At 41.2% G+C, this 18,128-nt stretch overlaps 1 protein-coding gene across 3 annotated transcripts in view; it reads right to left on the reverse strand.

Moving 5' to 3' along the window:
• Positions 1-477: 477 nt before the first annotated feature.
• Positions 478-18,128, reverse strand: part of DHRS3 (dehydrogenase/reductase 3) — a 34,757-nt gene continuing 17,106 nt past the window's right edge. For all 3 annotated transcript variants that reach the window (XM_065696243.1, XM_065696244.1, XM_065696245.1), the window contains 5 exons: positions 12,930-13,073; positions 12,527-12,646; positions 11,756-11,994; positions 10,618-10,743; positions 478-9,018 (listed from right to left, as the gene is read on the reverse strand). In XM_065696243.1, coding sequence (XP_065552315.1) covers positions 8,934-9,018; positions 10,618-10,743; positions 11,756-11,994; positions 12,527-12,646; positions 12,930-13,073 — 714 coding nt within the window. In that variant the 3' untranslated portion in view covers positions 478-8,933. The remainder of the gene's footprint in view (positions 9,019-10,617; positions 10,744-11,755; positions 11,995-12,526; positions 12,647-12,929; positions 13,074-18,128) is intronic.

Below are 18,128 nucleotides of genomic sequence, written 5' to 3' on the forward strand. Positions count from 1 at the left end.
GATTGGAGGGCATCCAGCCTGCGGAAAGTAAAGCCATCATGGGATGTGGATGGCCAGTTCCACAGGAACACTGCACAGTAATGAATGGCAAGTGCTCAAAGCAGTAGTTATGATGAATAGCTTGCAAGGAAATCACTGGTTGAGAATTGTTAAGTATATAAATGTTTGATAAATAAAAATTTGAAAGAAGTCTGTTTAAAAATGATCCACTGAAAGCAGGTTAATTTTACAGCAAGAATTTCCATTGCAAACAGTAATACTAGCTGAAATGATCACAAGAATAGAAGTTGCCTATCCAGCCTTACAGCACGTCCAAGATGATCCATACTTTATACTGCAAAAGGACACTTCTAGGTATCATCAGAAAATCTATTTTCATATTCCTGAATGGTAAATTATCAGAACAAATCCAACAGCAGTGCTTACCCTGGGTAATGGAAATACAGGGCTTGCACTTTAGTTATTCAGACCAATGGAAAAGGTTCATGTGTCTTTATTTTCTATTGAGTACTGATCTATAAAATGCCAGTAGACCTACAGTTTGATTCCTTGTTGCAGAAAGCAGGGATGTTGCACTTACACTTACCATTTGTACTCTCTGGACTTTTCATGCAGATACTGCCCATTTCAGCAAACCTTCCTGCTTTAATGGTTTGAATTACAGCTCATGATTCCCCCTTTAGCCATAAAGTGATGTTCTGGGCAGCCACTACGTAAGAGTCCTTCCGAGTTCAAACTCAGATCCCCTAAGTGTTAAAAAGAATGTGCAGTTCTGAACTTGTTAGGTAGAAGTAATGCTGGCTTGCTGAGATTTTCATACACTTCATGCTTTAAAGGAAGCTAATCTCAAAGATACTTAGGGCAGTTTGCAGTATTAACGCATGAGAAGGTGTGAACACCAGCACACACAAGTGAGAGACTGCTTGGAGGGGAGGCACAGGGATTAACAACCTGCATGAATAGCATTCTGGCTTAGAAAATCTCAAAACGCAGTCATCCCCAACAGGAGCAACTGGAAGAGACAGCCAAAATGCTGAAAAATGAAGGAATCAGCAAAAATCAAACCTAATATAAACCCAGCTAAAATAAACTCAGCATGGCTCCTGTGGCTCATTCAAAAGAACAAACGCCTTGTCTTCTCTGGAAGTTCATTTACAAGAACTCAGTTCACTGAAGAAGACAGGATATAACTTGTCTAAAAGACAAGTTATATAAAATATGCTGTGAGGAGCCATTGGCAGAACTGACTGACAATATGAAGAGGTTTTAAAGGGAAATACTGAAGATTGCAACACTACCTACAAGATTATATCATAGAAAACGTGACATCTCCAGCCAGAAAGCCTCAGTGCTCCTAAATACTGGGCTTAAGAGTTTGACAGAATTAAGATTATTTTATTATTTGATGTAGGGATTGAGAGCTGTGAGGAGTAACTGCCTGAACTGAAAAATAAATTATAGTTTTAACATAAGTAAACTTACAATTCTATAATTTGGCTGAACACAGGGGATGTGTATTAGGATATCTGGTTTTAACTGGAATGAAGATGCATCGACTGTATGTTTAAACCAATCAAAGGGAGGTCAGAAGGCTCAATGCTATAACCCTGTAACGATGGAAGCTGAGCAGTCTATTGAATGTTTAAACACAGTTGTTGGTACTCAACTTCTTTGGGTTTTGACATATGCAGCAACTTTTGCTGCAGGACATCAACACTTCTTGTTTTCATTACTTGTCTGTTTCAGCATTGAGATCCCTCCTAAAGAAATTCAACACTCTTATTTCGCTTGATGTTACACTCCAAAGTGTAAACCTCATACTATGTTAAACCTCAGCTATGTCAACAGGACAACAGAGAAGCTGAATGTTTTAGGGTTCAAAGGTATTATAATAGTTAATGTGGGTGAAGGAGGGATTTTTGCAATAGCATACAGTTGAGAAACATGTCAGATCACTAATACTGAATATTCAAGAATATTAGAATACTGAAAGTTACAGACTAATCAGCTGCTAAAGCACATGTACTGTTGCTTGCTGCTCTCTGCTGCCTTTTGCACAGCCCTTAGAAGAGTGACAAACTATTGCCCAGCTCTGCAAGTATTCTCCATGAATTTGCAGCCCTAGTGGGAATCCAGGAAAGACCACAAGGTATTTTGTTGCTGGGGAAAAGAAAGCCAAGGAATAGCTCACAATTGTGATTCTGTTTAATCCTGTTGCTGATTTGAGTCACTCATATTCTTCTCACTTTATTTATTATTTCCCATAGGCAAAATGTGGCCTAAGACCTCAAGGAATAAACTAAGAGCTGCTGTAGCTTCTCTTTCTGGTATCTGAGCAAGTCTTCTCCATTCTCTAAGGCTGAGACTGAAGAATTGCTCTGTTCTCTGATGGATTTTTTTTTTTTTTAATAAGCAATTATTTTGCTATATTCAACAGTTGAGTGAGCAGAGACTTGTTACCTCTGCTCTTACTTGTAACATGCTGAGTTGCAGGGGGTGTAATGACCGTGTGAGGGAACTGACTTCACTATGGCATGTCTGCATGAAATCAGCATTCCCAGCAGGCTCAAGGAAGAGGACCTGTGTGTTCCACTATCACTCGTTTTCCATTACGACCATTTCTATCTTCTGTTTATGTTCTTCTGAGATGAGCCCTTTTTATTATAAACTCTGATTTCATATGACAGCATTTTTCACGTAGCTAAAATATTTCAGAAACTGTATCACCCCTTCATTTGTTGCAGTCATTTCTCTGCACAAAGGCACTAACTGTTGACTTGTCTGGAATATAGATGGCAATGAATTGTCGCCTTTTCTTACAGCTAATGTTAACAGTGTAACAAACATGGCAGAGCAGTCCCTGGGAACACTCATCAGATCAAGAGCAATGCCCAAAGCAGAAGCCTAAAGTTGAAAAGGAAGATGAGCAGCATTTTGGTTAACATATTTGCAGTGTTTGCACAGAGTGGTTCAAGGGAAGGAACTACTAGTCAGGGTTGAAATCTAAGGAAGGACTTCTGGAAGTCACATAGGCTACTCTCAGACACCCTTAGGTGCCTGACCTCACTGCAATACTTGGTTCTGTACTGGCTATCACGTGTCATCCCATTCTTTAATCTGTGTTTTTCAAAAGCATCTCGGGGGACCACAAGTTTAAATCCATTTGTTCAGTGCTGCTATGTACTGCAGCTTTCCATGCCCTCTTCCTCTGTATCAGTGCACTTTAATAGCGGTTTGCTCATAACTGCCTCATAAGATCTGTAGTCAATTTTAGAAGACAGGGTCGCTTTCTGTCAGAAGTCAAAAGGCTTCTGACATGTCCATATTTAAGGCATTGATATTCCAACAGTATTTCTTTCCAATAATTCCACACGGCTTTGGGAATGAGGAAGCTTGGGGAAGATGTCAAACAACAGCTTTTCACTTCTGTATTCATTATCATTTGATTAATATAGACAGGGAAAATTCATGCCTAGGATGCTTGTCTGTGAAAAGCCTGAACAACACAGAGGCAACTCTTTCAGATAAATAAAATCTGAATTTTAAAAAATATGCTTTTCAATAAGAAAAAAAACAAGAAACTGAACCACATCTACTTGGGAGCACTTGGTCAGGATGATTACTAACACAAGCCAGAGAACTACATGTCCTTGTAATACCTGGGCATGATGGATGGCACAAGAGAGCAAACTAACTGGCTACAAAGCTAATGAACTGCTTTTTAGGGCATGATGACCCGTAAGAATGAAGAGTAACAACGTGCCGCTTTTATAGACTTTGGATGGAAATCACATGCCTCTAGTGTTAGCTAACTGCAGGAATATGAGGTGGCGTCTCACCACAGTCTGTTTAGGGCCATCGCACTCCCTCTAGAATTGCATCTATCCTCTATTTTGTTTTCTTATATGCTTACTCATGCTCAGCTCAAACTGGAGTGCTTTCTTCTCTCATTTAAGGAGCTGTTCTTTTCTAGATTTATGCACAAATCAACATATACATTTGCCTCAGGTGTTTTTTTTTTCTGCATTAGTATGTGACAATGCCCATAGCAAAGGTGAGCATTAGGAACTATTAAGTTTGGACTCTGTGTCCCCAAGGGTGTGAAGATACAAATTGTTTCCTCAGAGTGCTGGGCTTTTCAGTTGTACCCTGTCCACAGAGTTTGTTTCTGCTAAAGCATTAGAGGCATCTGTTACAGAAGCAAAAGAGGGTGTTACATTTCAAGGAAAGATGACAGGAGCAGAGGAAACTCACTACCTGTCATGGTACTGGCACCACTCAGGTCATCCATAAATAGTGTACAGTAAGTAGGGTAGCTCAGACCCATCAAAGCAGAGCCTGGTCTTCTCCTTCACACATTACCTCAATGACCTGACTCTCCTCAAGAATACAGAAAGGGTTGTTTCTGTTGAAGCTGCCACTCCCTGAGAGGATTGAAGAAAGGTACTGAGGTGATTTTAGTAAACCAGAGGGTGAGAAGAGGGGCAGTTTATCAGTCAGAAAAGTGACCAAATTGCCAGCTTCCTGTAGGAAACAGTGGATAAAGGAGAATGACTAGCAGGCAGAAGATGAAGTTCTGCTTTCCTTCATGTCATCTCCAAGTTAGTTGCTGAAATCTGTGAGAGAGCCAGAAAGCCACAGCAATCCTAAATCTGTCAGTATTCACATCTCAAATTATCCTTTAGAAAAGCACGCTAGCAAAGAGGGTTCTGTTGACTAGAGAATGTAACTGCTGCTCGTGGCTGACAGGTTTTGCCCGGTCTCCAAATTCCAGCAGGGTGAGAAGCAATAACAGGTTGGAGGATCTTAGCACCAGGGAGGTGGGCGATATAAAGACAGCACAGAGTATTCTGATTCTTGGGGCAGTTGGTTGGTTGGTGAAAATGCAAGATTACATTTGGCATAATCTTGCTTTACCCCCAAACTTATGAACAAGTTGCTGTCAAAAAAGTGGCCATCAGCAAGATTAAGTTTATTAAAGCTACATGAAGACATAAAACCAAAATAGATGATCCAAGGTCACTCTGTATTCTTTTCTCAACAGCTGCAGTTCAGCTCAAGGAAAGCATGAGGCCACATTAATGTCTGCTACAAACAGATGTATTCTCTTCAATATAAATGCACCCATTTATGCTTTGCCTATACTGAGTCTGTGACTGGGTTTTTATGAGATTTGGCAAGTGCAGCACTATCTGTTAATATCTGAAGGTGGGAGTGTTCAGGGAGTTGTCTGAAAGGAGATGGGATCATACCCACCCACACTTATTAACACCTTACATGAAAGTACAACAAGTTCCTCTTTACAAACATCAGTATCACTTGCCCAGGCACTTTCTGTGAAGTTCCCATCTTCAGGGCTTACTTCTTTTCTTCATCCTGCTAAAACCAAGCTATCAGCAGGGATATGCCTGGAAGAGCCTTTTAAATTTCACCAAGGTTACATAAGGGAACATGATTTTTGTCTTTTCCTCATTAAAACCAAAATACAACCTCACATGAGGCATCAGATTTACTTACGTAGGACTCCTCTCCCTGCCCTGCCTCGCTGATTCTGAAAAATACTTTGTATGAACACCAGGCTCTGAAAGCACCTGGCACCTGGAACTTAAAGATCCTCCCATTAAAACATGGTCTTTGATGTCAGGAGAATGTATGTCCCAAAACAGCTAACATTTCTCTATAGTTCATATCTTAAACCAGCAGCAATCTCCTGAATAAAAATGATGGTAAGAGGTCTTCTACTTCTTCACAGATTGGAGCAAGTAAAACTAATTTCATATGAAACTTTGGTGACATGTTCCTACAGCTTCACCTAGACTCCTCCAGCAGGATAATAAATATATACCCGGATTTCAACTTACTTCAGAGTCTTTGTATGACATCTGGCTTCAAGATGGTGGCACGGAGAAGTGCAGTGATGACATAGGAAAACAGAAGGGAAAAAACCTAGTGCAGTGGAAAGCAGGAGGCAGTCGAGAGAGCAAGGAAAACCAAAATTAAAGTAAGTAAGTCAAGGGGCGGAAATTCCTCTGAGAAGGCCTTAGGCTTCAACAAAGCTTGTGGACATTTGTAGCACTTTGAGATTACCCAATACTAACCTTATGTGAAGGGGAGAGTAAACCTCAGCAGGCATTCCAGAAGAGCCTTTCTACAAAAAAACAAGTCTTCAAATGTATGCATCCAGATTTGCAAGTAGCTCACTGAATAAGGAGCATTCTGTCTTGCAACACTCACAAGAAATTCTCTTACCCAACTCTTCCTTACTATTTGAAAAGCAAAGTCAATGTTTTCCTCATTATTTTCTGTTTGCTGCATACCTCTCCCCCACTGTGACTGCTATTTGACCTGCTGTCCGCTCAGAGACCCTGAGGGAAAGAGAGAGGGAAGTTTGTGTGCGTGTGCATGAGAGGAGTGAGATGATGAGAGTCTCAGCTATGTTCTGACTTGTTTATATTCATTAGAAAGAAATCAACAGCACTTAGTATGTAAAACAACCTCTATGATAGGGAATGTCTTTTATGCAGCACAGGAAAAGAGCAGATTCATCCGAGGATTTGGGAACATGTGGGGACTTAATTTCAATGTGTGTACCAGCTTTTACCTCCCTATTGCATTAGGATGTTATCAAATAATAGAATCTCAGCATAAAGGCTTAATTAAAGGAGGACTGCACCCTCTTTCACCAATTCTGTTTGCTCTTGCATCTACAAGTCTGGCACGCTTGTGATTAATGAGAAACCAGTAAGGATCAGAGTGCAGAAGGGCAGGTATGTCTGATCATCCCTTCCCAAGTGCCTTGTGATAAATATGGTACCTTCAGTATTTCTGGCAGGTCCTGTAAGGGTTCTCCCCTCATTGCACTTATGTTTTCAATGAACTGGCTTTCTTCTCAAAAAATTGACAAAAAATAAAGCTGAAAGAATCTATGAGGGTGGGTGTCAAAATCATAGATCAAAGTTACTTTTCATCCTCTCCAGAGAGCCTCAGACATCTAGGAATTCAAAACAAAACTCCACTGTAAGAAACGTTTCCAGAGCTGGCACAGTGCTACAGCTTGTATGTTCTGCACTTAGAAGGGAAGCACTGACCCAGCCAGGAGAGCTCCTCAGAACACCCCCACAAGCAGAGGGGCTTGTATCAGTGGCACCTTGGGTGCTGTCTTCCTCTTGAACTGCTCAAGAAGATACATAGCTACTAGTTTTTAACATTCAATTCACATTATTGCACCTAAATCACTGGTCTCCATTCTACATGGCAGAACCAAAGGAGTATTTCAAATACAACTCACAACTTTTCTGCTGTAAATCAGGTCTCTCAAAGGAAAATATATATTTAGGCATATGAGGGTTTTCCTCTTCAAAACTTTTGTACATAAGCTCTTGCTTTATGAAGAAATACTACTTTTCCTTTCTAGAGCATGTTCCATTTGAATTTGCTGAGTTTTTTGCAAACATTTAGGTAGTCAGACTTACAACTTTGAGGTAGGGACACACTATAAATATCTGCTTTGCAGGTCAGGTTTGAAATTATGCAGTTTGCCTCAGGTTACAGAGGACATTTACAGAAAAGCTTGAAATTCAACTCAGGAGCCTTAAATTCACTCCTTTAACCAGGTGGCCTTCCTTGAGGCGCTCATTCAGGTGTTCTCCAGTTGGGCTTGCTGCTTCCTTGTATTATTTTATATTAATTCCTCTTTTAGTAGTGCTCCAGCTATGTTACTGTGCCTACTGCTGCATGCTGCATCTGGCACAGGAATGCAGTGTTGCTCTTACTAGGCTGTCAAAGAGAATGTATCACCACAAAAATAAATAATGTCTAGCTGCTTCTGGCATTTCAGTCCGAGCAGTATTTATCACTTCTGGCTGATCAGTGTCTGACTCAATGCCCCTAACAAACAATGGGTATAGACCCAGTTGAATTCAATGTGCATTTAATCAGGTCTTTGCTAACTGTGCTTCCAAACTTCCCATTTCATAAGGACTAAGTACTGTCTCTTTTGTTTTTAGACCATTATTCCACTTACTTCACTGTTCAGATTCAAACAATGGCTTTTCTTCTGCATAGATTATGTCAGTGAATGTATGTTTGTACAAGCAGACTCTAGTTTTAGTTCTAGATTTAGTTCGTCCCCAGTGTGATGCTGTCTACCTGCGTGGCAATCTGGGATTAAAGCTGAAAATATATATGTATTTTAACATAAATGAACAAAGATATCCAGAAAGACAATTAAATTTCATAGATGAGTTCAGTGACAGAAATCTTCCATTATTCTAACTGGCTGCTCTTTTGACTGAGCATTCCCCTCCAGCCTTCTCAGGTGAAGTAAGACAGCTTTCCTGAGCCCAGCTCAGTCCTTCCAGACAGAAGTCCTGGGTGGCCCTTATCAAAGAAAACATTGCCCCACAGTTTGTTCCTTCCCTGATGTGACTTGGGAACAGCTTCATGAAGGGATGTAAAGTTAAGGAAGGGAAGGAAGCTTCCATTAAATGTCCATAACTTAGTTCTTCAAAGTATTTTTTAAGTTCCTCATTGAAAAAGCTGAAATGAAACCAGAAGCAGTTTGTAATCGCAGTTCCTCTGAAGAGGGCAGAAAGAATGCATGGGGTGTGATGTGCTGAAACAGCCTACAGACACTTTAGGAACAAAAATTACATCTTAAAACTATGAGTAGATTTAACAATTGAACTCTAAAGAATTAACCATCACATAAACATCTCACACTTTTTGTTTTTCTTTCCAAGGGTCCATAGTCTAGTTATTCAATCTTGTGCAAAGGTCATGTTACTATGGATATGACCTGCAAGAAATGTGTTGCCTCAGAGCAGCGCAAGTCACATGAACAGGCTGAAAGCCAAGACTGCTGATTCACAGCCTTGTCAGGATTTTCATGCTTGTGCTGGTTCCACTGAAGAACAGTCTTTGCACCATTAAGTCTATGTTCGTCCTTTGAAAGTATTCATGCAGGTGTAGCTCCCAGAAAACTTGTGGATTTCTTCAAGTGCTGCCTGAGGGAGAATGCTGCAGGAGAAGCAGAAAGAAAATAAGCAGACCAGACAAACAAACCTCTTAGTCTGTTCTAGTAAGAGGATGTGTAAATATGCATTTAATGTACACACATGCATAAGCATATATATTCTCAAAATGAACCATTGAGGGTGCACAGACAAAACATGTCAGTATCCTGCTGTTGAGTAGGTCTAAAGGGAGAAAGTTCTATCAAGTTGCTCTTTCTCTACAGAATATTTATACAAAAATGTCTGTAAAAACTGCAAAAAAATGGAAGATACCATCATGTTTTATTCCTCCCCATTTCTGTGTAGAATCTTGGACTCTGATATACACAGATTTAACCTGAGTGCTTTGGTGAACCTGCCATCTGTTTGTGCTAGGCATGTGCCCTCGTTATCATAAGGCATGGATATAGATCTGATTCCTGACAACTACTGTAAAGGAAAATGGATTATTAATTCTTACATTACAGGAGAAGGAGAATGGCCTTTTTTCAGTATCTAGAACTTCTGGGAACTTTTGAGAGTATCACAGAGCAAAGCATTTATTGTGAATTATTTTTCTTGTTTGCAATGCAGTATTGTAACTATTTTCTACAGAAATCTCATGACCTTGTTTCAGTTTCTGACTGAAGGCTTTAATGGAAACTCTCATGGAAACACAATTTTAAATGTCCTTTCTCTTTAGTTGTTTCAGGATATGAAGTTATGAATTTCTTTCCTTGGGGACTTTAAAATTCCTGTCCTAATCATACACAAAAATACTTTTTTTTTTAACAGTTTGATTGCTTTAGCACAAGGAAGTCCAGCTGTGATACACATACCTTGTTGTGCAGAAATCCTTTACAACACGGAGCCTGGAGCCCAAACAGTGGCTTATTAAATCCAAATCAGCTCCATGCATATGTTAATTGTTAAGAAATTTCCTAGATACAAATACTAGTTCAGACCTCAGGAATCCAGATTTGGGGAGTGAAACTTGTTTCATAAAAGGGTCATATCCAGGGAAAACATCTATGAAGGGAACCTCAAGAAGTTTTTGCTTCTATGTCTTTCTTGGGAAGGGATGGACAAATCTGATCCTGGATATTGGGTTACAGCCAAACTGTTTGACAGACACAGAGGGACTGTAAGCCAGTCTTGCCAAATTGGTGAGGCTATTGCTGGGCAAAGGAAATGGAACATCTCCCTTATGAGGAGAGGCTGAGGGAGCTGGGTCTCTTTAGCTTGGAGAAGAGGAGACTGAGGGGTGACCTCATTAATGTTTACAAATATGTGAAGGGTAGGTGTCAGGATGATGGAGCTAGGCTTTTTTCAGTGATATCCAGTGATAGGACAAGGGGCAATGGGTGTAAACTGGAACATAGGAAGTTCCACGTTAACATCAGGAAGAACTTCTTTACTGTAAGAGTGACAGAGCACTGGAACAGGTTGCCAGGGGGGTTGTGGAGTCTCCTACACTGGAGATATTCAAGGCCCGCCTGGACAAGTTCCTGTGTGATGTACTGTAGGTTACCCTGCTCTTGCAGGGGGGTTGGACTAGATGATCTTTTGAGGTCCCTTCCAACCCTTGGGATTCTGTGATTCTGTGATTCTGTGAAATATTTACCTCTTCAGGATGACAAGAACATGCATTGTCCACGGAAGTAGCAGGAAGGCTTGATTCATTTGAACTGCTTCTACTGTCCTCCTAGCCACTGTCTCTGGCTTGAGAGGAGGAAAAAGGTTAGGGAACCTAAGTAAATAAAGTAAAAAATAAAATAATTATTTGTTAACCAACCTCCTGCTTTAAGATATCACTGTCCAAGTCCTGTTACTCACTAAGCTATTGCTGGTTTCTGGCATTCAAACATGCCCCAAAGCAGGCTGGAAGAAGCAGAAAGTTCCAGTTTCAGCCAGAATGCTGAAAGCAGAAAGCCCAGTTCCAACCAGTACTGCTGGTTTAGCTAAACGTACATGTTAGTGCCTTCAGGAAGAAGTGGCAGAGTGTGCTCAGAACCTTGATTCAGGGGTTTTCTTAAACTGCATGCAAACTAATCCCAAAATGTTGTCATTTCAGTGTTGGTTTTCCTCTTCCTCTCTATTACTCTTTGCTTGATTCAAATTCTTGACAGGTGAAAGGCATTGCTTTTAATACCGAACAGAAGGCTTTGCCCAGCTCCAGCAGTAGCTTGACACTGCAGATTTTCTTGTCTAAGAGAACACTAGCACTAACTATATTAATAAGTTACTTTGTCCATTGTAAAAGATTAATTTGGTCAGCTTTTAGTCTTTGAATTTAGCTTGTTCTCTTAGATTGAGGCTGAAAGGAGGTACTGACTAGCTTTACTTCAGGAAGTGGCTGTCATTCCTTTCAGTGGAAAGAATTAAGTATTTCAATGAATAAAGAAGGAATTTGTACCATTAATTCTCAAGTAATTTGTAGACTGCGCCTCTTAAATGACCTCAGCTTTCAGATTACCTCCCTTTCTTCTGTGGTGACTGCATATGGCCTAAATGCACTCAGGGAAAATAACTTTCAGCTTTCTATGCAGAAGCAAATGTCTCACTCGGTAAGGCAGGCTGTGTGAATATGCCAGCAACCGAAGGAACCAGTCTGATGAGTCCCTGCTGGCCTAGAGTGACCCTCTGTTCGCAGGCAGCCAAATGAGACATTAAATTCTCTTAACTAAATAAAGCATTAATTAGGAGTGTATTGTGATGATTCATTAAGATGAGATGCTTTATTCTAGTTCCCCTTGACTGACCTGATTCTCATGCCCTGAAACATCTCTGTGCTGGTGTGGAAGGGCAGGACTGTTGTGGCATTCACTCCAGGGCAATCAAGCAGCCCTAAGGTCAGGCTCTCCATAAAGGCAAAGGATGAGGCTTTGGAGGTGCAATAGTCAATGGCACCAGGGATGGCTGACAAGGCCAGGACAGAGTTCAGGCAAACAATGTGTCCCTTCTGCAACTCCAGCATCCTTGGAAGGAATGCTTTGGTGGTCTGAAGAATAACAGTGTTAAAAAAAGAAAAAAGTTTGTTCAGCAGACATACAACAAAAACAAAAGTTACTTAAAAAAAAAAAAGGTGACAGAGAGACAACAAATTGTGCTGTTCACTATGCTAGGGAAGAGTGGGACAGGACCTTGTTGCTTTGTCATTCTCTGAGATTCTAAACAGGCACAGTTTGTATAGAAACAAAATCTCTCTCCTCTGATGGTCCACACACTTCTCTGTACAGAGCACTACCCTCTGAAAGCTCAGGCTTTCTCAAAAGAAATTGGATGTTTTACTGGAAATCACAGAATGGGGCTACAAGAACATCAAATACTGTTACTACTGGGAAAAATCAAATTTTTAGACTTTTTTTCCCTTGGCTTTTCCCCCTCACATTGTTTTTTCTGTCTCCTTTTCACAACAGACTCATTTTACCAAGCATTGTTTAAAAAGACCTAGTAACAGCCAATTTTTTGCTGGCTCCTGTCACTCACTCCCAATTCTGAATGCATGTGATTGGTACAAGAGCTCGTCTTACCCAGAACTGTCCCAGGGTGTTTATATGTTGTGATTTGAGCAGTGCATCATCATCACTATCCATCAGACTCTTCCCATGGACCACAGCAGCATTGTTCACCAGGATAGTGATATCACCCACCTGCAAAAAAACCCCACATTCCTTGTTACAACTAATATCTGTCCTTGTCACCGCTAGATCTCAGTATCCATTGTTACCTAAATATGTTATTATTTTCCTAGCTTTCGACATTCTTGCTTATAAGGCTTGTAATCACTTAGAATAGGTAGCTGGACTCTGTACAACACAATCTGGATGGTCACCCCTCTTTTTTTTTCCTGATTTGCCAATCTGTTTTTTTCCATATCAATCAGAGTCATTACTCAGTGCTGTCCACAAACAGTGCTTCTACACAGACACTAACCTTCTCCCGCACAGCTTTGGCCTGCTGATAGACCTCCTCTCGATTTCCTACATCACAGATGAAATAATGACATTCTGTCCCCATCATCCTGATTTCCTCTGTGGTCTCCTTCAGGCATTTCTCAGTTCGACCCCACAGGATGATCTGCAGCAAGAAACTTTTGTTAGAGTCAAACTGCTTCTGCTTCAAATCTAAAATAATTAAAACATGCTTCCTAACTTCAACAATTTGATGAATATCTTTGTTGTGTTTTCACTGCCAGCCCTTTGCATTGTTTCATTTAGAACTAACAATGATTTCCTATTACATGAGGATGGGACTTCAATATCCTGGAGGTAGCTGTATCCCAGTGCTGATACAGTATTTCCAGGTTCTTTACAAGCAATACAAAATGCCACATCTTTAGCCTAACATGACTAATCTATGAAACGGCAAATTTTCTGTATCACAGAATTTCAAATCTATCCCTGATTTTGCTATACACACACAAAGATAAATTTCTTCTAAAGTCCCAGACCTTCCTATATATCTGGTATGTCATCTGCTTCTTGTTCTACATTTGGAGACAGCATCTGCTCTGCAGTAAAACATGTTTTTTCAGTGTATCATCTGTAACTGTTCGCAGTGCTGTTTGCAGGCTGATGTCCTAACTGCAGTTCAAACAAGAGATTCATCCTAATACATATATCTGAAGTGAGAAATTTCAAGCACGAATTTATTTTGCAATTAATATATGCAAGATCCCTCTTGCCACTCCCATTTAACACAGGAAAGATGATACAATACTGCTTGTACAAAGAACAACCGTGAATATCCACAGAAACAGAACATTTGGTGCTTCCAGCACTGTATTTCAAACATTCATCTACCAATAAAAAGATTCAACCGAAACATTTTTTCCTGGTATATATCCTTCTTTTCTATTTTTTTTTAAGGTTACTCACCTGGGTTCTCGACCCTTTCCTAAATGAGTTAAATTTATAATTTAATATAAATCATTATTATAAATAATAATTTAATCCCATTTATAAGTCAGTGCCACATCTGTGAACATACACACAGACTGATACAGTCTCAAAATCACCAAAGGGCTAATGAGTTGGTTAACTAGAAACTTCAGAGCATGTATAAATATGCCAGTCACTTCATGGGAAATCTTATCTCAGGTGAAGTAATTTTCAAGGAAAAACCCATTAAAAACCTTCAAAACTGCAGGAAAATATCTGGCTAAAAATGGAGCTTGTATATTAGCCTGTCCTCAAAAGCCTCAGCACATCACCCGTAGCTATCAGGCTTTGGCATCTGCACAGAGCTTGTAAAACCAATGGCTACTCACTGCTGAACTCAGAGCTAGACTGGGGGATAATTCTTATGCCTACTCTGCAGACTTGACAGGAAACCAAGAACATGTGAGAAATTTCACAACCTTTCAGGAAATATTTACAAAATACCATTCAGCTACGAGCACACACATACTTGCTCTCTCTTTCACAACCTACACCTCTCTTGGAAAGGGAAGAAAAAAAACATTACAAAATGTCAACCTTAAGCATCAAGTCTGATGCCCACTCTGTGTTTGCAACAGGGTGAACTTCAGCCTCTTAGGGCTGGATCAGTCAAATGAGACAGTAAAAAATGAACTGAAAAGTTGAAGAGTGACGGAAGGTAGGAGAGGAAGAGAAAGAGAATTAATGTGGCAGACAAGGCCAGATCAGACAGACATGGGCAACATGGTCTAGTGTTAGGTATCCCTGCCCACAGCAGGGGGGTTGGAACTAGATGATCTTAAGGTCCTTTCCAACCCAAACCATTCTATGCTTCTATGATATTATGACAAGGGGAATGAGGCAACAAACAGACCTCACATACACAGCACTTCAGGTTTCCCACTGCTATTGCAAAATAAAAAGCAGATCCCTCACTCTTCACTTTAATCTGTTTCAAACATCCTATTCCCAAGAGCTGCCACTGATGCACCAAGTGTCAGGAAAGATACATGGAAGAATCGTAAGCAAAGGACTATCTGTCAAAGGAACATCTGTCTGTGATGCAACTCTCGGACATAACATTTTTTATGCCCCAACAGTTACTTTGGGACCTTTAATATCCTACAGGCAAGTCTTGCGAGGTGACCCCATTAAAATTTGGGCCTTCTGGGGAAGACAGTATTTGCTGGCTCTCCTGCTGACAGCATTAACTTCAGCACTGATTCTTTTTCCATGGGAAGTTTTTGTGTCCTTGATACTGTTCACACTCAGGTGAAAGCTTCAGCCTGAGTAAGAAAAAAGCAGCAAATAAAAGGACATTCTTTTGTGACAGCAGAAAGTTCCCCAACGACACAAGAGGTTTCCTGCCGTCACTGCTGCTACTTTTTACAGATGGATAAAACTCAGAACTCAATACAACCTGCTTTTGGTCCAAATTTGAGCCTGACTGTTCCTACAAGACATATAAGACTTTTCTCTCTGACATCCCGCCAAATTAAATTGGCAAGGGCTTCCCTCTGGCCTCTGAGGAGATCACATCTTACAGAGAGACAAGACTTTTAGTTGCTGCGTTAGCCTCCTAATTGAGGTTTCTGTTGCTCCTGAGCTCTGTCTTTACAGAGGGTTTTGGCAGTGTTCCTGTGTAGGCAATACTTGTCTCCTCTTGCCTGCATCAGTTTCACCAAGGTTCTCCTAGGTCTACTATTGTGGCCTGAGATTTCCTACAAACCTCCCTGCTCTCCTGAATTCACCTCCTTCTGCAAAACCTGCAATTAGGTGAGTTGCTGCTTATGAGTTGGAACTCATAAGGTTGGGTTATTTGTAACATTCTTACTAAATTAAGAGTCAGGGATAATTGTGCATGTTCCCAATGCTCCTGAACAAACCCTTCTGCTCACTGGAGGTTTAGGCCTGGAGAGAATGACTTACAGACAAAGAAATTCCTGCCTGGGACAGAGGAAAATGCAGAGAAATAAAGAAGAAAAGAAACACGGTGTTCCTCATTACACGGCCTGTCAGGATGTTGCACAGCCACCCATTCACGGTTAATTTAATGGTGGATAGAGGAATATTTAATTTGTGTTTCAGATAAGTTCTTGGACAGACAGTTTTCCATCCTGGAAAGAATCCAGCCCCCATTTCTTCTCCCCTTTCAGCTCTCACCATACTGTCCTGCCAGCCCCTCCCTACCACACTAGACACGCTCTCCTTTCAGAGAGTTACTGACCAGAAAATTGCAGAGGGCAGGAGCCCGGGGAGGTGGTTTAATCCCCGTGGCAGCTCCTGGAGGCTCCCTGCCTGCTGGTTACCCCTGGGTGACCCGGGTGGTTGGCAGCCAGGGAGGCAGGTGGAATGTTACAGCAATTCCTTGTGCTAGGGCTGTGACGAGAGTGGGGCAGCAGCAGGGCAGGCATCTTCCTACTGTTGGGTGTAGGAAAGCGGAGATTTATGGTGACAGAGGAACTTAGCACGGCCTCCTCTTCATTAACTTGAAAGTAGGCAAGGGCTGTGACATCACAGCTTAGTGCAGATTTTCCCAGGATTTATTCATGAGCGAAGTTTTGCAAACCAAACCTTATCTCTGGATCTTCTCCCCTTTGGCAAGTCACAGAGCTCCTTATCTGGCTTTAGGAAAATCATTTCAGCTGGAGTGGCAGGCTCTGTAGACACTGCATCCTCTGCTCCCGGAGGAGTCGTTTAACTTTGGACTTAATCTGCTAATGAGACATGCCCTGAGGTCGGAGGGGAGTCAAAAGGAAGGTTTTAGCTGCTGTTGCGCTAAAGGAAGGCTTTCTAAGAGAGGCCTGCGCTGGCTCCTGGCCAGAAGCCCCAACCCTGACTATAGGTTTAAATCCTGATTTGCACTGTAATAGAAGAGTTACGCTTTTGACTGGCCGCAAAATCAGATAAAGCCACTAATTTATATAAACAGGTCTAGATTGAAGCTACTATCAACCACAATATACACACATGATCTATGCTTCCAGAGTCTTAAGTATATTACTGGTGCCAGAGATGAGGTTAGAGCTAATTTTACATCATTTACAAGGCTATTTAACTTGTTTGGTCTGATTTTATTGCTAGCACAATTCATGAGCAGCAGCAAAGGAATGTTGCCCTTTTACATCGTCAATTAATTTGGCACTGTATCTTCAGCAAACCCGCTGTGCTTAGAACTTATCCCTCCATTGAACTCCACCAGTATTGGAAAGGTGTCCCACAACAAAAGCATGTCTGAGACTGAACATGTGCCATTTCTTGATACTCCCATTAGATTATCTGGGTTGTATTTTAGTATGGACTTGTTCACTCTTAGTCTTTTCCAACACAACAACATGTGTTGTGATTAGCAGATAAAAATTCCAGTCTAAAAGCTTCTGCAGTTTATGATTCATGAAGCAAATCTGTATCAATTTGGAGACACTGAAAGATGGAAGTGTTGCAGAGAGACACTGCAGTGCCCTTCCTGCCTGCTCACAGTATTGCTGCCATCACAAATCAACCACTACTCCTAGCCACGGATCAGCTAAGTAGCTGGTAGGTCAACACATTTCATTCCCCCTTTTAGCCTCCTTCCTAGTCCAGTGAAACAAAAGTTGCTGTGTTTGAGCTGGTACCTGGAATTGCACAGCCACCTCAGCCACCTTTGTTCATACAAAGCACCCTTCTGCACCCAGAAAGTTCCTGCATGCTTTTAGGAAGTACAAAGTGGAGATAATCCACTGAAGTATGTCAGTCTTACTCCATGTATTTACAAAGCCTGGTGGTACCAACTCCCAGTTGGTCCTCTGAAGAAATGCATTCCAGTGTATCCCATAATCCTGGCTGGGTTTTGCATACACTGAGAAAAGCCTCAGAATCATTCATGTGTTTTGCCTGTCAATGGCATGAGGGTTTTCTCCTCCACCCCTTCTCCTCTCTTGCCCCCAGGGCAAAACCAGACAAGTTCTGTCAGGAGCTGGGCATGGGAGAGGCCTGAAGAGAGATGACTAGATGAGTGAAAGGTGTGGCCATGCAGTGTGAAAAACCAGCCTTTGCTTTGGAAAGGAGAAAAGAACCTGAAGTAGGTCAAAATACTTAATCCAGCCCCTTAGTGAAACTTACATAAAAGTGAGCAAACAAAGCAGGCTGGTGGCAAAATCCTCCCAATTCCCAAAGTGGAAAGTGAATATCAAAGCTACAAGGAATGAGTATAAGGAGTTTACAGGTAGGC

Source organism: Lathamus discolor, chromosome 16, assembly GCF_037157495.1.
Source record: "Lathamus discolor isolate bLatDis1 chromosome 16, bLatDis1.hap1, whole genome shotgun sequence".
NCBI lineage: Eukaryota > Metazoa > Chordata > Aves > Psittaciformes > Psittacidae > Lathamus > Lathamus discolor.